This window comes from Cryptomeria japonica, chromosome 1 (assembly GCF_030272615.1).
Source record: "Cryptomeria japonica chromosome 1, Sugi_1.0, whole genome shotgun sequence".
Lineage (NCBI taxonomy): Eukaryota > Viridiplantae > Streptophyta > Pinopsida > Cupressales > Cupressaceae > Cryptomeria > Cryptomeria japonica.
Window position 1 is genome coordinate 273,707,616 of NC_081405.1, and position 19,025 is coordinate 273,726,640.

The following is a 19,025-nucleotide window of genomic DNA, read 5'->3' on the forward strand; positions in this document are numbered from 1 at the left end:
TAGATGACGAGGTCAAGGATGCAAGTGAATTGACTGGAAATTTAATTTTCATATAATTAAGTGATACCAATGCTTCTTAAGCTGCACCACTCATTAAAAATGCATATATGTTCATAGAGATAGTGGTTAGAAAGATGGAAGAATATATTGCCAAAATGAAACAGGAAATTTTGAATTGGACCATTGCAACATGGTCACATAACTATTCCCACCTCCATAAACTATCATAGATCTTTATACCAAGGGTCCAAGGGGTAAAATAATTAAAATATATGGTGAAGTATTAGGAGAGAAAAATTGCAAAGACCAAGGAGATTGAGAAAAAGAACAAAAGATGAAGGAAATAAAAGCTCGTAAATAATTTAATTCATGTAAGTTCTAAGTTGTCATAGGTTGTCTTGTATCCTTAGCCATATTGAAAAGGTTCCAGATCATTAAAAAAGTTTAAGGGACACAGTCACCAAATATTTACATGTGAGGAGAAGATTTAAATAATTTAAAATCATGTTGTCTCCAAGAATTGATTTGCAAATAGTCTTACTAAATCATGTATTTTTTTAGGCTCACAATGTAAGTTGTATTTCATCCATCACTACCCTATATGATTCACTAGAAAATATACTCATACATGATAAGAAATATCAATGGTTGATAACTCAAGAGATAAGTGAATGTGAGGAGTTGGTGGTGTACTAGATTCCTCCTATTTGGATAGAAGAGGGAATGTTGAAGGATTGTGCATTTTGGAGATTTAGTTTTAGTAGATCCTCCCTCCCACTTTTAGAGAAATTAGTGAATAAGGAGAATTAAATATGGGTAAATTGAACTATAGATTGGACAAGCTTTTAAAGGTTGAGTACTCGATGCTTAATATTTTGACAATGATAGAGAAAATTGTTGGGGAAGATTATATTGTTCATATGTCATGTATAAGACAATTGCTCCCACAAAAGTGAAAGAGAAATGTGAAATAAAATAAAATAAAATGTGTAAAGTCTTGATTTGAAATTTAGTTGGTCCAAGTCACTAGATATAATGCCAACTCATGAATCAAAAGGTCATAGGTGTGCCAAAGACACTTCCATCAAATTTGGGACTCAATGCACAATTAGCTTTATGTGGGAATGTCTTTCTTTAGGAAAGTGCATATATATTCAACAACTTCAATGGCCTCAACAATATCTACAATGAGCATAAAGCATTTGTTTCTCTTTTGTAAGATAGTTATGCCCTTCTAGCATATTATATATGTAATGTTATAAAAATTAAAATGAGAAATTTGTATGATTTTTTTAGCTTGTTCTCTCCCTTGTTTCTATTAAAAGGGAATTTTGAGCCCTATACATACATTATACAAACTTTTGTATTGGGAAAGTCCTAAAAATGAACAATTACTTATTTTTGTGATCGAGGTGGTTTTGTCTATGGATAAAATTTTCTCTAAAATTTTTGTATGAGCTTAAATATATGAAGAGAATGAGTTGTTATTGTAATTTTCTACTTAGTGTATACTTCATTCTTTTATAAATAAAAACACCAAGTGTCATTGACTTTATCCTTGAAAATAAGAAGATAATACTATTACTAATCATAATAATATTTATTAACAGTTATGTTATAAATTAATAATGATTTAATACATTCATTATTTTAATAATGATATAAAAAGGATATATAAATTTAATTTTACATGTTCTTTCTCATATTGCTACTAAATTATATATCTTAAGAACAATCTATATAAAATACATCAAGAGATATCCTTGTTGAAGTATCTAACATTTTCCAAATTGTTCCACTTAAATTCAATAATATAACTAAATTGAGAAAAATGATATCTCCACAAATATACCTCATGACCTCTTCTATATAGATTATTTTGAACATATATAAGCTAATTATAATTAAACCATAGAATTGATTGGGGAAGGTGAGTGGGAGATGGGATTTCAAGAGTCGAAGGGGGTGCAAAGTAGGCTATCAAGGATGAGGGGGACCCCGATGTGGATGGATTGATTTAGGTCATACTTCATATGGTCTTATTTTTATGGGGTTTCACTGTGAATGTCCCTCATATCAGTAGATTGGTACGTCATATAGATATTAGAAATTCTATGTGTGCTAGTGTTTTGACCCTAGATGATGTTGTGGAAGAGGGTGGCATCATGGTTGAGGATCGGGATGATGCTAAATCGTAAATTTTTTTGTTAAAGATGTGTTTCCTAAGTGTATGATTTTGTTGGTTGGGAGCTTTAGGTATTTTTCTAGATCCTAGAAAAATTCATAGAGTATAGGTAGTTGAGGTTCTTGGAGTGTGATGGAGAGCATTTGTTCTAGGGACTTGGCTAGTATTGGTTTTACCATAAAATATGTGGATATCATTGTTGTATTAACTCACGTGTCAACTTTGGATGGAGTTCTAGGTTGGATTTTTTGAGCTAATGGTGGTTTATTTGGCCATCCTTTGTGTAGCTAGTTATGCCTTTTCCTTTGCCCAATGTTGAGGTTATCGATGGTGCTTTGCATGACTTGGGGCCAATTTCCTTTGTTGATTTTCTTGTCTCATAGGCCCACTACATTTTGGAATTTTATTTTTTTCTCTATTACCAGAGGAGGCTATGGTTGGTTTTGGTCTTTAGTTGGTGTCTTGTAAGCCTTTGAGTGCCGAGTGGTGGATATCTCTATATTTTTTTAGCCCATGCCTTTTTTACTCATATTGAAGTGGAGTCTCTATGGGATATTTTGTTGGGTTTTTCTGTGATTGAGGCTTTTCCATTCATGAACTTTTATATCTTTTTTGCTTGGTTTGGGGCTCTACTTGGAGTTAGGTTTTTGGTACTTTTAGCCTCATGGTTTAAAGACAAGGATAATATGTGGAGTTTGTCTATGTGGTGGTCCTCTTTAAGGGTGTTTCAATGGTGGTAAAATATTTAAGCATTTCCTAGTTGGCTATATTGTTTGGTTTTTGTTCCTTTGGATTGTTAGCTATAGTCATTATGGTGCTTGGAGGTTTACATGCATAAGTGAAGTTTCTGAGGATAACATTGAGGTGGTTACCTCTATTGTTCCTATTGAAAAAAACATAAAGGAGGTCGTTTCTTAGGTCTGGCCTTCCTAATACCTTTTCCTTTTCCCTTTTCAAGTGTATGCCCATATTGTTTCTTGTCCTCCCCTTCATTTTTTCTTTATTGAGAAGGAAATGTTGCAAACAAGGAGCTATGATTTTAACTTTAGAAGGAGTGTTCGTGATTGCAAGGACTTTTGAATGTTGACATTGAGGAGAGTGATGTGGTTCCCTAGGTGGTTGACATAGAGGAAGCTATGACTTCAAAGTGGTCCTTCTTTTTCTTGTTTTCCTTTCATCAGTATGTTCTCTTGGCCTAGCTCCTTTTTTGCATGATTATTGCTATTAAGGTTTGTGGAGAGCTTCCCTCTTCTTTTTTTGGCAACCATGGTACATGCTCAATTTGGGTACTTTCATTTTTTATGATAGAGATATGATTGATTCGTTTGTAGTTGGCTTGGGTTTCCAAGCTATGAAATTTTTTAGATTTTATTACATTATGTATGAAGGTTATGGGAGTATTTCAAAACCCATTTCTTTATTTACCAATCTATTTAGTATCTTTTAGTTATTTGAAGTTTGTCCCCTATTTTAGGGTTGATTGTTTTTTATAAAGATAAAAGGGTTTTACATGGACCCGTAACCAAAAGTTTTACAAAATTCAGCCATCAGACAAACAGACATAAACCAATAGAAAAATAAAGGAGCACCCTAGAACAAACACGAAAGAAAAAGCGACACAGACAGCAAAATAAAACAAAAGAAAAGCACTTAATTAAGAGAGTGCACCAACTCCTTGTTCTTCTGGAAGGAAATATTATTGATTTCCTCCAGGTCCTCCATAATGAATCTGGAGGTGACCTTATTGTTGCTCCTTCTTCTAGTCCTAGAACTAGGGCCCATGGTTTTGTTGTCTCCAGCAACGATGTCTTCACCTCCAAGATCTTTCTCCGGTTCATTGTGAATGGATCTGTATTCCGCAACCATCACATTGATCTTTTTGAGCCCCTCTATACTATTATTCATGGCCTCCTTGCTTTTGTCGACCAGGTTCTTGGGGTTTTTCTTTATCTCCACCATAGACTATTCCACCTTTTCAATTCTTTGTTCATGGTTGCATTTCATAACCTTGACATCTTGTGAGATATTTTGGGTCATAATCATGAGCTTCTCAGATTTGCTACGCTCTAGCAAACCTGTGAAGATATCAATTATTTCCTTTACGCACATTTTGAGGGTATCAATTTCTTTCTCCACGAACTTCCAGCAACTCTCCTGGCTTCTGGTCACTTCCATCACCAGGTTCATCAGGGTACCATTCCTCTGTAACGTTAATTGGAATGTCAATTTTAATTTCCTAGTCTGAAGTCTTCGGACCATAGTCCTTAGCCGCAATCTTGTTCTTTTTAGAAAGGGGCTCGGGCCTAAAAATTAGTTTGCTAGTAGATTTATATTTGTGGGTCACCCATCTAGGTGGATTCTTATTGATAAACGTCCTAGGGGTGACCATCATCTCACCTTATTCCACTGGCTTACAATCAGGGTCATCAAAAGGAATGACAACCCCACTATCCTCCAAATCCATTTTCGAGTTAGAGACTTCCTGAATATTAGTATGTTGGACTTTCTCAGATATAGAGGGCACAACTTCAAGGGTCTTAGCGTACTCCATGATGAGAACAATAAGACCTTCATGAAGAATAGGATTATTTGGATTCTCCATATATTTCTCAAGACTATTCTCTAAAGAGGAGGCCAGATAGAAAGGAATAGAAATGATTGTACCATGCCTAAAATGGTTTAAAATGGTAGGAAAATATATTCGTATATCTATCATCAAACATAATATACCTCATGATGAACTCGATCATGTCTGCCTAGGGAGCCATAAGATATTTCCTTTTGTAGCCACCATCCGTCATTTTTTAAACTCTTGAGTGCTCCTTGTCTTTGTTGAAAAAAATCGCCAAGTCCTCTCTTGTTTTCCTATCTCTATAGAACCTTCTGCCATTCATCGCCAGACCAGTGACCATTGCCACTAGGGTTTCATCTAGCTGGTAATCAAAACCATAAGCCCTCAGAACCCCTTTCTTCCACCCATTGACAAAGGTTTCTATGAGTAGAGGAGAAGGGCCATGAAGTTTTTCCAAGGGGACAATTTCCCCATCAACAATTTCCTACCACACCTCCTTGTTTTTCTTCCATTTCTCCAAAGTAGACAGTTCTTGCCTATTTTTTTCCCCACCCATAATGATCTCGGTTGCCAAATAGCAGGAAATGGGCCACAACAAAGAAGTATCTGAACAGTATCAGGAAATGGGCCACACAAGAAAAGTCTTTGAACAGTAGCAGAAAATGGGCTACACAATTAGACAGAAAATCTAGGCACAAGGGAAGTTTTCTAGATCTTTGGTTAGTGAAAAAAACAAAGGAGCCGTTTCCCTAAAAACTCAATCAAATCATGATTAAAGCTTATTGATTATCGCGAGTGGGTTGAATCATCCCAAGCTAGATCGCACAGGTTTTTTGGGAATGACTCCCCACTACTCCACCATTTAGCTCCCAAAATACGTGCAAAGTTTTGAATTCTTCCAACTCATTTATTATATCCCGACAATCCTTGATCAAATTAGAAATCATCCAGCTAAGATCAGTGTGCCCATTCAGACAATTGACAGTTTTTGGTGAGTCAGAGTCCAGCCAGACCTTTCTAAAGCCTTCTCTTTTAGCCATGTGTAACCCATTATGGGCAGCACTGGCCTCTACAAAGTGGTTGGAATGGGTGCCTAGAGGGAGTGCCACCACAGAAACCAGCAGACCCATATGATTCTGTGAGACATGGACCTGCTCTGATACCATGTGAGATTTTGCCAAGATCAAGAGGCAATGGAAAGCACAAATAAGAGAGAACAAAATAGATGATATAAATGAATTGTATTCTATCAAGATGAAAATAATGATCAACTGGATCATCAATCATTGTTGCATACAATAAATATGAGCCTACTTATATAGGCAAGGCTATATGGATATATGAGCACACAAACATGACATGTGGCTCAATAAGAAACAAGGGTAGGTAGGAAATAGGTGTGGGTAGGTAGGAGAAATAATATAATAGTCCATATGAGGTGGATCACCCACTGAATGTGGAGTGTAACAACAAGATCACACCATAGAAGGTGGAAATTCTCCTACACACACTATCCCAATGTGGCACAAACACCCAAGTGTCTCATACCCAAACTACTATGAAATGCATTTCCTAAGTAAACTTAAGTAAGGTGTAATAATATCCAATATGTATAATTATTTACACCAACACCCCCCCTTAAGTGCAATTTAGGGGAATGCACTAAAGTCTACAAAGCAACTAAGAAATGCAAGATGGGTCCCGGCTATGAGGCCATGTTAGGTACCCATGTACAAATGCAAATGCATGCAAAACCAATGCAATGAAAACTCTCACAAAGTGGGGAAAGAGAGAAAAACCCAATGGGAAAAAACCCTCCCCCAAAAGAGAGATGAAAACTAGATACAAAGAACTCTCATAGAAGTATGTGAAGGACAAAACCCCATGTGAGGAAAAAGTCCCCCCCATATCCCCCTCAATCTAGAATTTGCACCAATGATAGAAGCTCGAAGATGAATGAAGAAATAGCTCCATGAACATTGAACAACATTCCTCCCCTTTGGAAGAAACAAAACCAAAGGTGTATCCATGAAGTCTCCCCAACCATGAAGGGAAGATGAAGCAAAAATACTCATGATGAAAGGAATCTCTGAAAATTGCTCAAGTATCCCCATGTCAATGCTGAAAGGTACCCCCTCCAAAGGTGGTAAACTGTGCCACACTGCTGAAAAAGGCACTCTAAGATCTAGTGGAGATGAATGTAGAACAATATCCAAAGACTCATATGTCTCCTCAAAAGATAAAGAGACCTCCTCTAAGTGTTGTACAAATGTATCCACAATCATGTCAACCTCTAAAGATTGATCATGTAGAGAATGCACAAGAGGGTCAGAGTGATCCCTCACAACAATCAAAGAAGGGTCATCTTCATCAAAGAGAAGATGAATGTCATGAATGGTGTCTCCCAAATCTGCAATGTAGGAGTCCACAAACGAACCTACAATGTCTGTCAAGTAGGCATCCCAATCAACTAAAGCTGGAAGACATGAAATATCCTACTGCACTGAATCATAAGAAGGCAAAACTGTCGCACTAGATGCATCATCAGGTGCAATAGGTGGTGTGATATCAATAGAAGGAGATGAAATGTAAGGCTCAAGAATGGGGTCACATGTGAGAATCCCCAAGTTCAAATGCCCAAATTTCTCCTCAAAATCTGAATCATCAACATAGGAAGAACCAACCTTATCAATAGGACCAAAATGTGAAAAAGAGTACAACCGAGATGCATGATCAACCACCCCAATCACAATGATAGCTCCACTCTCCAATTCTCTAATGATAACTGAATCTGGTGTGAACTCCACAGTTTTCCTAGTTGCCCCATGTGTGATTTGATAGATGGAAAGAAGATTATTTGTCAAGTGGGGTACACACAACACATAATTGAAGGAGTTATCCCCAATGGCAATAGATCCTTTCCCAATCACATCCATGTATGTATGATTGCCCATCAAAATCTGCAACATGTGGCAAGGCTCAAATGTAGAAAACATAGACTGCGAAGATGCCATATGATGAGAAGCCCCTGAATCTAGAAGCCATCTCCCTGAAACATGACTTGTAGTAGCACAAAGAGCTTGTCCCTTTCCTTTATCTGTCCCAAAAGAGTGATCCTTTCCTTTATCTTTGGAAGAAGAAGTCGATGTAGACATTCTAGAAGGTAGGTTGATTTTGTTCTTCTCAAGAAGATTCTTCAACTCATCAATATCCTTCTTATAACAATGATGTTCATCATGTCCTGACTTCTTGCAATATCCAAAAAAAAGATTGTCCTTATAAGATTTCCTCTTAGGTGAGAATGGTGAATCACTTTGTTGTGGAGAGGAAGATTGTGCTCCATCTTGTTGTGGTTTTGACTTAAGTTGCTTTTGATTCTTGCATTTTCCTTGATTGCTTTGATTCCCTTTATTAGCCACCAAATCTTGTGAATTTGTAGATTTGAGAATCCCCATCATGGTCAACTTAGATTGCTCAAGTATCAACATCTCCGTGAATGAATCAAATGAGGGAGAAGTGTATGAAGAACCTTGAGCTAACCTATGGGTGTGAAAGCTAGATACAAAGGCTGCATACTCTGAAGGAAGCTTGTCCAATAAGTCATAAACCAATTGAGCATCCTTTTTGTCAATTCCACAATCCTTTAGCTTTGCTCTTAGCTCAGTTTCTTTTGTGACATAATCTTGGATTGTATCAAGATCCTTGGGATCCAAAGTTGTGAGTTCACGATCAAGCTTGTAGCCCTTAATCTCATCAACTTGACCATACAATTTCTTAAAAATATCCCAAGCCTGTTTAATTGTTGTACACTTATCAATGTGAAAAATGAGGTCATCTGATACATACTTTCTAAGAGTACCAAGTGCCATAGCATTCTTAGTAAGCCATTCAATTTGAGCATTAGGATCAGCCTTAGGATCAAGTGGTGCTATAATAGTTTCATTTACATAATGAATGAGTCCTTTTTCCAATAGTTTACTCAATGCCTTGATTTTCCATGATGCATAATTATGAGGAGTTAAAAGTGGAAATTTAGGAGAACCCATACCACCAAAATGGAAAAACACAAGATAGAGAGAGGCACAATCACACAAGACACCCCCCCAAAATACTCAATCAAGAAATCCCCCCAAAATAGTGATTTTGGCACTTTATACTTAGTGCATATACAATGGTCCACTTGCAAAACAAGGCAAAGTGGACTTCTTATTTCAATTTACAACTTCTCAAAATGAGATCTAAGAGACTTCAACAAATACTGCTAGTGATCTAAACTAAGATCCAAGCAAAATGCAAGTACCAAATACTGAAAGTACAATTTCTACTTAAAATCACTACAAACAAATGGCATATTATGAAGGTAAATGAAAAAATATGCACTTTCAAACAAAACGGCACCTGAAAAGGAGTCCATATGAGCCCAAACGAAGCCTCCAAAGTTGTAAAAATTGGGATTTCATAATTTCTGAAGAACCTGTATCCGAAAATCAGAAAACTCCTACACCAGTGTACAGATCATGAAATTCTACCCCAAAACAAAAAAAAATTCTCGTAAAAAGGAGTCTGGATGAGTGAGATATCACTATTTGAAAATTGCTTGCAAAATTATAATTTCTGGAAAATTTCCGCCACAGCGTCAAACTTCAAATGCCTCTAGATTTGGCCTCCAAAGTCCGATTTGGATGAAACAAAAGGCAAAACTAACTTTCTTGGACCTCTTAAATCCAATGGTGACCTCATATTTGACACATCAAGCTTAAATAATCCCCTACAATAGAAAACTCCAAAATACACAACCCCAAATAGCATCAAATTTCTCTCAATTAGCAAACCAATGACACTCTAATGGCTCTGATACCATGTGGGACATGGACCTGCTCTGATACCATGTGAGATTTTTCCAAGATCAAGAGGCAATGTAAAGCACAAATAAGAGAGAACAAAATAGATGATAGAAATAAACTGTATTCTATCAAGATGAAAATAATGATCAACTGGATCATCAATCATTGTTGCATACAATAAATATGAGCCTGCTTATATAAGCAAGGCTATATGGATATGTGAGCACACAAACATGACATGTGGCTCAATAAGAAACAAGGGTAGGTAGGAAATAGGTGTGGGTAGGTAGGAGAAATAATATAATAGTCCACATGAGGTGGATCACCCACTGAATGTGGAGTGTAACAACAAGATCACACCATAAAAGGTGGAAATTCTCCTACACACACTATCCCAATGTGGCACAAACACCCAAGTGTCTCATACCCAAACTACTATGAAATTCATTTCCTAAGTAAACTTAAGTAAGGTGTAATAATATCCAAGATGAATAATTATTTACACCAACAGATTCCTAGCCACTCGCCACACTCAACCGACCTAGGATTCTCTTTAGTTGCCCCATCCACATTAATTTTGATCCATCCCATAGGGGGGGATGCCAAAGAACATTTTGTCTACACTGATTTGTTTTATGCACTAGAAAGGAAATATCCCAATCAATTTGCCACCATTTGATAGTATCCCATTTCTCCTGGAGATTAGGGAGGGGATGGTCATTCTTTTTTGTTAGGGCAGGAGTGCAGAAAAATCTCCTTGGTAGAGTTGCAAATTCTAGTAGCCACAACAAGCACAAAAGATTTTAAATCTCTAAAGAATCTATTGTTTCTTTCTTTCCAAATATCCCAAGCAATATGAGGAAGAGAAAAATTCTAGAGAAGTCCCAAAGCCTGATTGTCAAAGGGGAACTTCCATTCAAACCACATCCTTTAAAAATTATCAGGAAATACATAATTAGTGTTCAAGATATCAAGGAATAAATTCCAAATATCCTTGACAAAAGAGTAGTGAAGCAGCAGATGACCAGCATTTTCCTCCACTTCTTTTCAAAGGAAATGTCTATTAGTAAGAGGAAGACCTCTTGTGCAAATATTGTCAATGGTAGAGATCTTACCCTACATAAACAGCCATAAAAAAATGTTAATTTTTGGAATTAAGAGCTTATTCCAGCAACCCACCCAGAAGGGGCAGGGGAAAAGTTTTTGGAGATGAACTTATCAACATTGGCAACCTTGAATTTCCCAAAAGAGGAGAAATTCCGAAGCACTTCATCCTTCACATGAGAGTGGGGGATGTGTATACAATTTAACCAAGGTTTCATAGGTATCAAAGCATTATTCATAGAATTGAGATCTAACCAAGCTCTATCTCTAATATAATCAGCCACCCAAGAGCCAATTTTACTATGACATAATTCTTTGAAAGGAGAAGCCCAAACAGAATCAGATAGGTGGCCATCATGAGTCCACCAGTCATCCCAAAACATGATTTTGGAACCATTCCCTAGCACCCATCTACAACCATGCAAAATAACTTTGAAGGAGACAAAGAAGTTGCTCCATAAACCAGAAACAACATTGGGATGGTCATAAGACTCCAGAGTGTTTTGGATATCCATAATGTAGTATTTATGTTTGAAAATGTTAATCCATTCATTATTCTCTTTAAGACATCTCCACAATTGCTTGGCCATCAGGGCTTTATCAAAATCTCTCAGATTTCTAATGTCCAGTCCCCCCATGGACTTGGGAAGGCAAACTTGATTCCAAGCCACAAGATGTAATCTATTCTTAGATTCAGTCCCTATCCACAAATTATTTTTTTTGTATTCTTTCTAGTTTATTAGAAATTTTGGTGGGGATTTTGAATAAGCTCATAGCATAAACTAGGAGGGTTTGAAGTGAAGCATTAAGTAGTTGGAGCTTACCAGCTTGGCTTAAGAAAGCACCTTTCCACCCAGCCAACTTATTCTGGAATCTATCAATAAGGTTCACCCAGAAGGAGTCTGGGGCTAGACCATGGCAGAGGGGAAGAGCTAAATAAGAGTTGGGCAAAATTCCAACTTTACACCCTAGAATTAAGGCAATCTTCTTTTTCCTATGCTCAGGGGTGTTAAAGAAAAAAATTGAGCTTTTAACTAGGCTAATTTTTTGCCCAGTGCCTTGTTCACCAATATCCAGACTCTTTTTTAAGTTCTTATCTTTTTTAACTGAGCCTTTCCCCATCAGCAAAGTATCATCTACAAATTGTTGGTGAGAGCATGAGGAGCCCTGAGAGGAGGGCCATAATCCCATAATATTGCCTTTTTTGACTTCCCTCTGGATAATTTTATTGAGAGCTTCACTCATCAGAATGAACAGGAAAGGAGATAGAGGATCTCCCTGTCTAATGCCTCTTGATGTGGAGAAGAAACTAGAGGTAGATCCATTAATCAATACTGAAAATTTGGGGGTGGACACACATTGTTCAATAATCTGGATGAAGTTATCTCCAAATCCAAATGCCCTAAGGATTCAGAGAAGAAAACTTTAGTTGACTCTATCAAAAGCTTACAAAAGGTCAAATTTTATAAACAAGCCAAGTTTTTTATTGATAGATAAGGATTGGATGTTCTCAGCCACCACCATAACGGAATCCAAAATCTACCTCCCAGGAACAAACCCATTTTGATGCTTTGAAATTAAAGAAGGGATGAAATTATATATAAAGAATTGCAAAGACTAATAGGTCTAAAATCCTAAAAAGAGAAGGCATCAGGTTTCTTGGGGATGAGGACAAGGAAGGTGGCATTCAGCTCCTTCAAGAGAGAATGGGATCCAAAAAATTCTTGAGCCGCAGCAACCACATCAGAGCAAATAATCTGCCAAAATTTTTGAAAGAAAAATAGAGGGAAGCCATCAAGGCTAGGAACTTTTTTACCTTCAAAAGAGAAGACCGCATTGTGAACTTCATCAGGAGAAGGGATTTTGGTAAGCGTCAAGTTCATATCCTGAGAGACAATGATGGGAACCTCTTGCAAGATCTCATTTTGAGCTAGAGGGTCAAGAGGATCATCCACCGAAAGGAGATTAGTGAAAAAATTGATGGCTTCCTGGCAAATCTCTTCATGCTTATCAACCCATCTCTAGCCAATCTAAATTTTATTTATTCTATTAGCAGCCCTGTGCTTAAGGGTCGTCATATGAAAGAACTTAGTGTTTTTGTCACCACTTTTAAGCCATAAAGCTCTAGATCTCTGCTTCCATAATTCCTCCTCTTTGGAAATAATATCATGCAATTAAGTCAAAATCTCAATTTCTTTGTTCGAGACATCTTATCAAACCTGAAAACTTGGGTATGCTTTTGAACCTCCTCAAGATCCAATTTGAGCTTATCTTTAATTTTGAAGATATTGCCAAAAGAGGACTTGTTCCAACGTTGGATATTGGACTTGACATTGGATAGCTTCTTGGCTATATGAAACATGGATGTACCCTGGATATCAATATTCCACCACTCCATAATTTTATCTTGGATGTTAGGGGCCATCAGCCACATTTTCTCAAATCTAAATAGGTGCACCTTTCTTCCAGACAATGAAGTCACCGAAAGGCAAATAGAGAAGTAATTTGATACAACACAGGGAAAGGCATTGAGTCTACATGAAGCATTTTCAATCCAATTAGGAGAGACAAGGCCCCTATCCATCTTAACCTGAATGAGATCCTCCCCACTGCGTCTGTTGGACCAGGTGAACTTAGCACCAATAAGATCCAAGTCCAAAAGGCTCAAAGAGTTGATTATGTCAGCCAAGTCTTGTCTACTATCAATAGAAATAGGCATACCCCCATATTTCTCCAAATTTGAGAGTGGGGTGTTGAAATCGCCCAGAGGAACCCATTTCTCATTAGGGAAGAGCGATCTAGCATGGCAAATGGAAGACAAGAGAGATTTCCTAGCAGATCTCCCATTAGGAGCATAGATGTTGTTGCATTTTTTGTAGCAAATGTCTACCTTGTGCTGCTAGTTGTTCATGTTGTGATGTTTTTAGTAGTTGTCCTTCTTGATTTTTAACTCTTAGTTGTCTTTTGTTATGGGTTTTTCGACCCATGAAATTTTTTTTTATGTCTAATAAAAAACATAGGGAAAAAGCACTAGTATTGGATCACGTTCCAATAGCCAATCACTCCTTTTGCACCCAACCTTGCAATTACTATTTTAAAGGAACCAAAAAAATGATAATGAAAAGCTCATTAATTAGTTTCAAATAGCCAATCACTTTTTAGGTTTTTTAGGTTTCAAATTGTTGGCTATTATTGAGACATTTGTGCACAACTATTATGGCATTTGTCCATAAGTACTAGCAATTTTGAGTGGACGGTTATTGGAACATCTCTAAGTAGGTACTAGGTGACCCTTTGAAATGTGTACTTTTTTATCCTTGTGGGCATAATTGATCCCACAATGTGCATTGTTACTACACATAAGCCAAATCCTTAGCTATAAGCAGTTAAGTTGAATATAGAGACAACACCAAAAGAATTGTCAAAAGAAAGCCGATATACCGTACGAAGTTAACTATAACCACTAGCTTCCCCTATATAAGCTAATTATAAACTACAAGATTTTTGGTCAAACATTTGATTGTATATACAAGAAATGAATAGTGATAATCGTTCGGTAGGAACTAAAAATTTCATTCTATAATCTATCAATTCTCATGTTTTAAGAAAATTATATATGGATATGAATACATTCCGGCTAGGCTATGGCAGCTACAAATAGGTAGATACGCAGTACAATTCTTGATACAGCAAATACCAAAATGGATTGTAATATATTGCTTGCAGACTTGCAATTTTCGAGAATATAGGGAAATAAACGCCGCTTTGATTTTTTAATCGATACCCGTGAAAGAGAAACGAGTATATTAGCAAAGAAAGACGGCTTGTCCTCAAGAGACATCCATAAAAGGAAAAGGAGAACAGATGCCCCTCATAAGAACAATATTTCAGTTAGACAAATATGTACGAGGGGATACATACAATTAAAAAAACCTAGATTTTTCAGATTATGCCAAAATTAGATTTGCCATCGTTTTCATCCCATTAAAGAAGGGTCTCTGGATTCCCATGAGTGTTAACAAGAGTATGTTTCTTATTTGTCAATCAAATGTGGTGTTGTTACGGCCATTTAGTTGTACTTTAAAAATGGAAAATTCACAGTGTGCAAGAAGATTTTTACGTTCTCTCGCTGTTGCCCTGGATTCCCGTGCTAGAATATATATGTATACGTGCCCTTCACTCAATGAGGGGAAGATTTATTTTATACGTCAATTGTGACCCACAAGGTGTGGATTTCGGCCCAGAAAGTGAGTATTTCCAGATTGTATTTGATTGCAGTACGGTAGCGATATACTTGTTCTTACAGAAATTATATATTATTAGACTGTCCTTGCAGAAAATTTATATTCTTAGACTATCTTTTCAGTTTGAAGCTTAATTGTTAATAGTTATTCTTTTAATTTAAAATCTAAGCTGAATTTAGTGCACTAATTTTGTCAAGTTCATATAAATAGGGCAAGATTGCCTATTTTCACGTGAACAAGTGAAAGCATATGATTTAGAACAGGTCATCAATGCTTGTATGCTCTATACTATGTGTCCGTCTTGACAAAACCAGGCATAGAAAAATATAGTTTGTCCTTTACATTTTTCATATTACCAGAGTCCTCTGCTGTTAGCAATGGGCAGCGCTGCTTGGAAGATGAGTGTTGTGGAGAAGGGAGAAGAGATAAGGAAAGGCCCCTGGACATTAGAGGAAGATAGCAAGTTAATTTCCTGTGTAAGACAGAATGGTGCAGCTCGTTGGAGTTCACTTGCCAAACTTGCAGGTTTGAAGAGAGATGGGAAGAGTTGCAGGATGAGATGGCTCAATTATCTGCGCCCAGATCTTAAGCATGGCACCATTACCCCCCAGGAAGAGAGCTTAATCATTGAATTGCATAATAAATGGGGAAACAAGTAATGCCATTTTCAGTTACTATCTCTATTATTTTATGTATTATTCGATTTCTGACTAAACTAATTTTAAAAGGTTTCATTACTTGTGTTGTGTGTTGTTTACTTATGTTTTCAGGTGGTCTCGGATTGCCGAGAATATACCTGGAAGAACAGATAACGAGATAAAAAACCATTGGAGAAGCCATATCAAGAAAATGTCTCCAGAGCTAATTCGGAGTTGTAACTGGCCGCCAACTTCAGAAAATAAAGCGCAAATGGAAGCAGTAAGAGAAGATAATGAGCCTTCTAGCAGCAAAGGCTTCGAGGATCCCCAAATGGCCACAATGAAGGAATATTATGCGGAATCTGATGCAGCCAAGACTCTAAACCAGTTGAGCTGTGATGCTTCTGAGTTACATGATGGTTATCGAGACTTCTTCACTTGTGAAGAAATAAACAAAGAGTTCATCGACAAATCATCTGATATGGGTACGGTAAGCGGAACGGTAGCTGAAACTTATGCAGCAAGTATTGTCCAACATAATGCAATCCGCTCTTCTTCTTCTGTGACAGATTCTCCAATGACTGTCTTGTCAGACAGTGAAGAGTTCTCGTGGGATTATAACTACATCGCCTTATGGAATTTAGATCATGATGTCCCGAGTATGCATAAGTAAAGTTCAATGAAATTGTGTACAACATGTTCTAAATAAAATGTCAATGCAAGCACCAAGGGTTTCAGTTCAATTGAAGTTATACAAGTTATATTTTAAGTATACTGGACAATGCTCTTGCATCCTAAAAATATGGTTTACTTTTTAGATAGAGGATAGCTCTGATTTTTATTAAGTGGTTTCTAATGTAATGATTCGTACATACATGAAAGAGAAACATTTAAATTTAATCTTATTATTCATATAGATTTTCATTTTTATATTCATTTTGTGATTATTTTGGTTAAATTGTATAATTATTTTTTAATGAATGAGTGTCTAAATTATTATTTATTAAATAGTGTTATACATATTAAAAAAAGGGTGGATGGAAACAATCACACTCTTAGAGTCTAGATGAAACAAGAGTTTCAAGTATAGAATCATTAAACAATGTTCCTAAGTGGTGAGAGTAGTAGTAAAGGGACAAGGATAGGGAACTTGGTCATCTAGTTTAATCCATACAGTAGCAATGTTTGAAGTGTCCATCACAGGGTCATACCCATCCATATCATTTTTCATCTTATTATTTTCTTCTTCATTTGCACAACTAGGCAAGATCATAAGAGCTAATCAAGTGAGTTTCCTAGAATCAAACCAACTAGTAGCACATCTCAATAGCCACTCAATATTTACTCCTACACATCATAGAGAGTTCGAGCATCAAAGAATAGGCTTTTGCCAGATATACTACATCAATTAGCACCCATTAAGAGGGACGTAGACTTAAGAAGAACATGGAGACTTGGACAAACTCTACCAACAACACAATGGGCATTAACCCAATATTCAATTAGTACCTATAAGTGAGACACTTGAAGTAAAAAATTATTAGCATGCACTTGAATGTACAATTAATAGTTATAACAAATCATAGCTTTAGTTTAAAGAAAAAAATAATGATCCACAAAATAATTTGAAGAAGATAGCATAATTTTTATTTGTACATATGCAATACAAAATTTCCACAATGAATCCATGCTAAATATCATAATTTGCTAGATATATTATACTAATCTCCTAAAAGAATGATATGCCATAAAAAATTCATGTCGAATTGATGGATTTAAAAATTAATGTATTTAATTTTATACATTTTAAGTTGTAGAGAAGAACTAAGAAAGTTGTTTGAAAGAATCCTATTGCCCACCCAAGAAAAATGGAAGCTATAGCATCCAAACTGTGATAGAATTGAGAAAATGAGAGGCCTTAGAAAAGAAAACATAAGGTGAAGTGGGCCAATTTTGGTTCCAAAGATATCAAGTAGATGGTGTGAAATCTACATTAGCATAAAATTGGTGGATACAAATGCCACCATTGGTTCAATGTTGAAAGCATGTGCAAATGGGGAGAGTGCTAGTGGTGTCTTGACAACACTTCCTATTGAATAGATGGAATACTAAGAGGGGTCGTGGGAGGGAAGGGAGAGGGGGGGTGAATCAATTTTCCCTTAATATCTTAAAATGATTATTACAACTTTGCATATTTACTTCAATCAGATAAAATGAGTGATTTAATGAACAACATAACAAAGATATCATTCACATCAACACACACAAGAGAATGTCGTATTCTTTTTTGTGAAAACCCATTATGTAAAAACTACATAGAAGGTTAACTCTCAATATAATATAACTAGTTACATAATATTACAACTTGTTCTCACTACAAGGCTCACTACCAAAATAAAAAAGGAGGTTCATTGCACAAGAGAAGAAACAAAAATGAATTGCCAAAGTTACATCTTACACATGCATGAAATTTATATACAGTTCAAATTAAGCTTAGTAGACAAACTTCTTACACTTCATCTTCTCTTCAATTATCTTCTTCAATCATATCTGATTACTATCTCACACTTTTGTCTCTGCATTAAATACTCCACTTACCCATGCAACTTTCATGTCACGTTATTCCTCTAGCGACACAAAACCCTCATTTATCTAATGCTTCAACTATAATTTTTTGGGAGTATATTCAACTAAAACTTATAAATTTTGTCTCAATATTAATATTTCTCATTGATAATTAAAATATAAATGACAATGGATTTAATTTATTAGATAAAGCTATGCACAATCTTGTTTATTTCTCTTTCACTTCAAATAGGAAATGAGTATGTTGATTGATTTCACTTTTCTAAGAATCTCTATAAAAAATTGACACTTCCTTCAAGTATTCAACTAAGGTTCACCAAATCCACCACCAAAAACCACATCACATCCACCACTACAAACCACACTACATCTCTTTATTTGAGGTTGTATTGGTAGAAATATAAAAATATGTCTGACTCAAATCTTATTAATAATTAGAAATACCCACATGCTACCACATGTCTTTTAATATATTTAATTACCACACTGATCTCAAAGGGAAAAAATGAGAAGCATCTATAATGGCATTCAGCTTCAATTTTTTTTTTTCCATTGGCAATCACAAGTGAACACGTAGCCTACATTGAAATACTACTATAAACATATAAATATAAACATTCTTGTACTAAGTACATGAAATGGACCCACCACCTTTATTACTTGACTAACATATAGTCACATTCAATTTATTTTCAAATTATAGATATATCTAGATTAGCAACTTGTACTTTGTAAAAATGCTGACAATTATTAAATGTTATTTCAATGGTAAAATATGTTGGTCAATAGAAAGAAAACAACTATTTTGCTAATTTCTATAACCCAACAATAGATTAATTGCTCAACAAACAT

At 36.0% G+C, this 19,025-nt stretch overlaps 1 protein-coding gene across 1 annotated transcript; it reads left to right on the plus strand.

Moving 5' to 3' along the window:
• The first annotated feature begins 15,326 nt into the window (after positions 1 to 15,326).
• LOC131050233 (MYB-like transcription factor EOBII) lies at positions 15,327 to 16,260 on the plus strand. Its single transcript, XM_057984418.2, has 2 exons — positions 15,327 to 15,604; positions 15,720 to 16,260. The coding sequence occupies exons 1-2, from the start codon at positions 15,327 to 15,329 to the stop codon at positions 16,258 to 16,260; spliced, it is 819 nt and encodes a 272-aa protein (XP_057840401.2).
• Positions 16,261 to 19,025: the final 2,765 nt, after the last annotated feature.

Coding starts and splice junctions, on each gene's coding strand:
- LOC131050233 (XM_057984418.2), top strand. CDS start 15,327: ATGGGCAGCGCTGCTTGGAAGATGAGTGTTGTGGAGAAGGGAGAAGAG. Junction 15,605..15,719: donor CATAATAAATGGGGAAACAA/GTAATGCCATTT, acceptor TTATGTTTTCAG/GTGGTCTCGGATTGCCGAGA.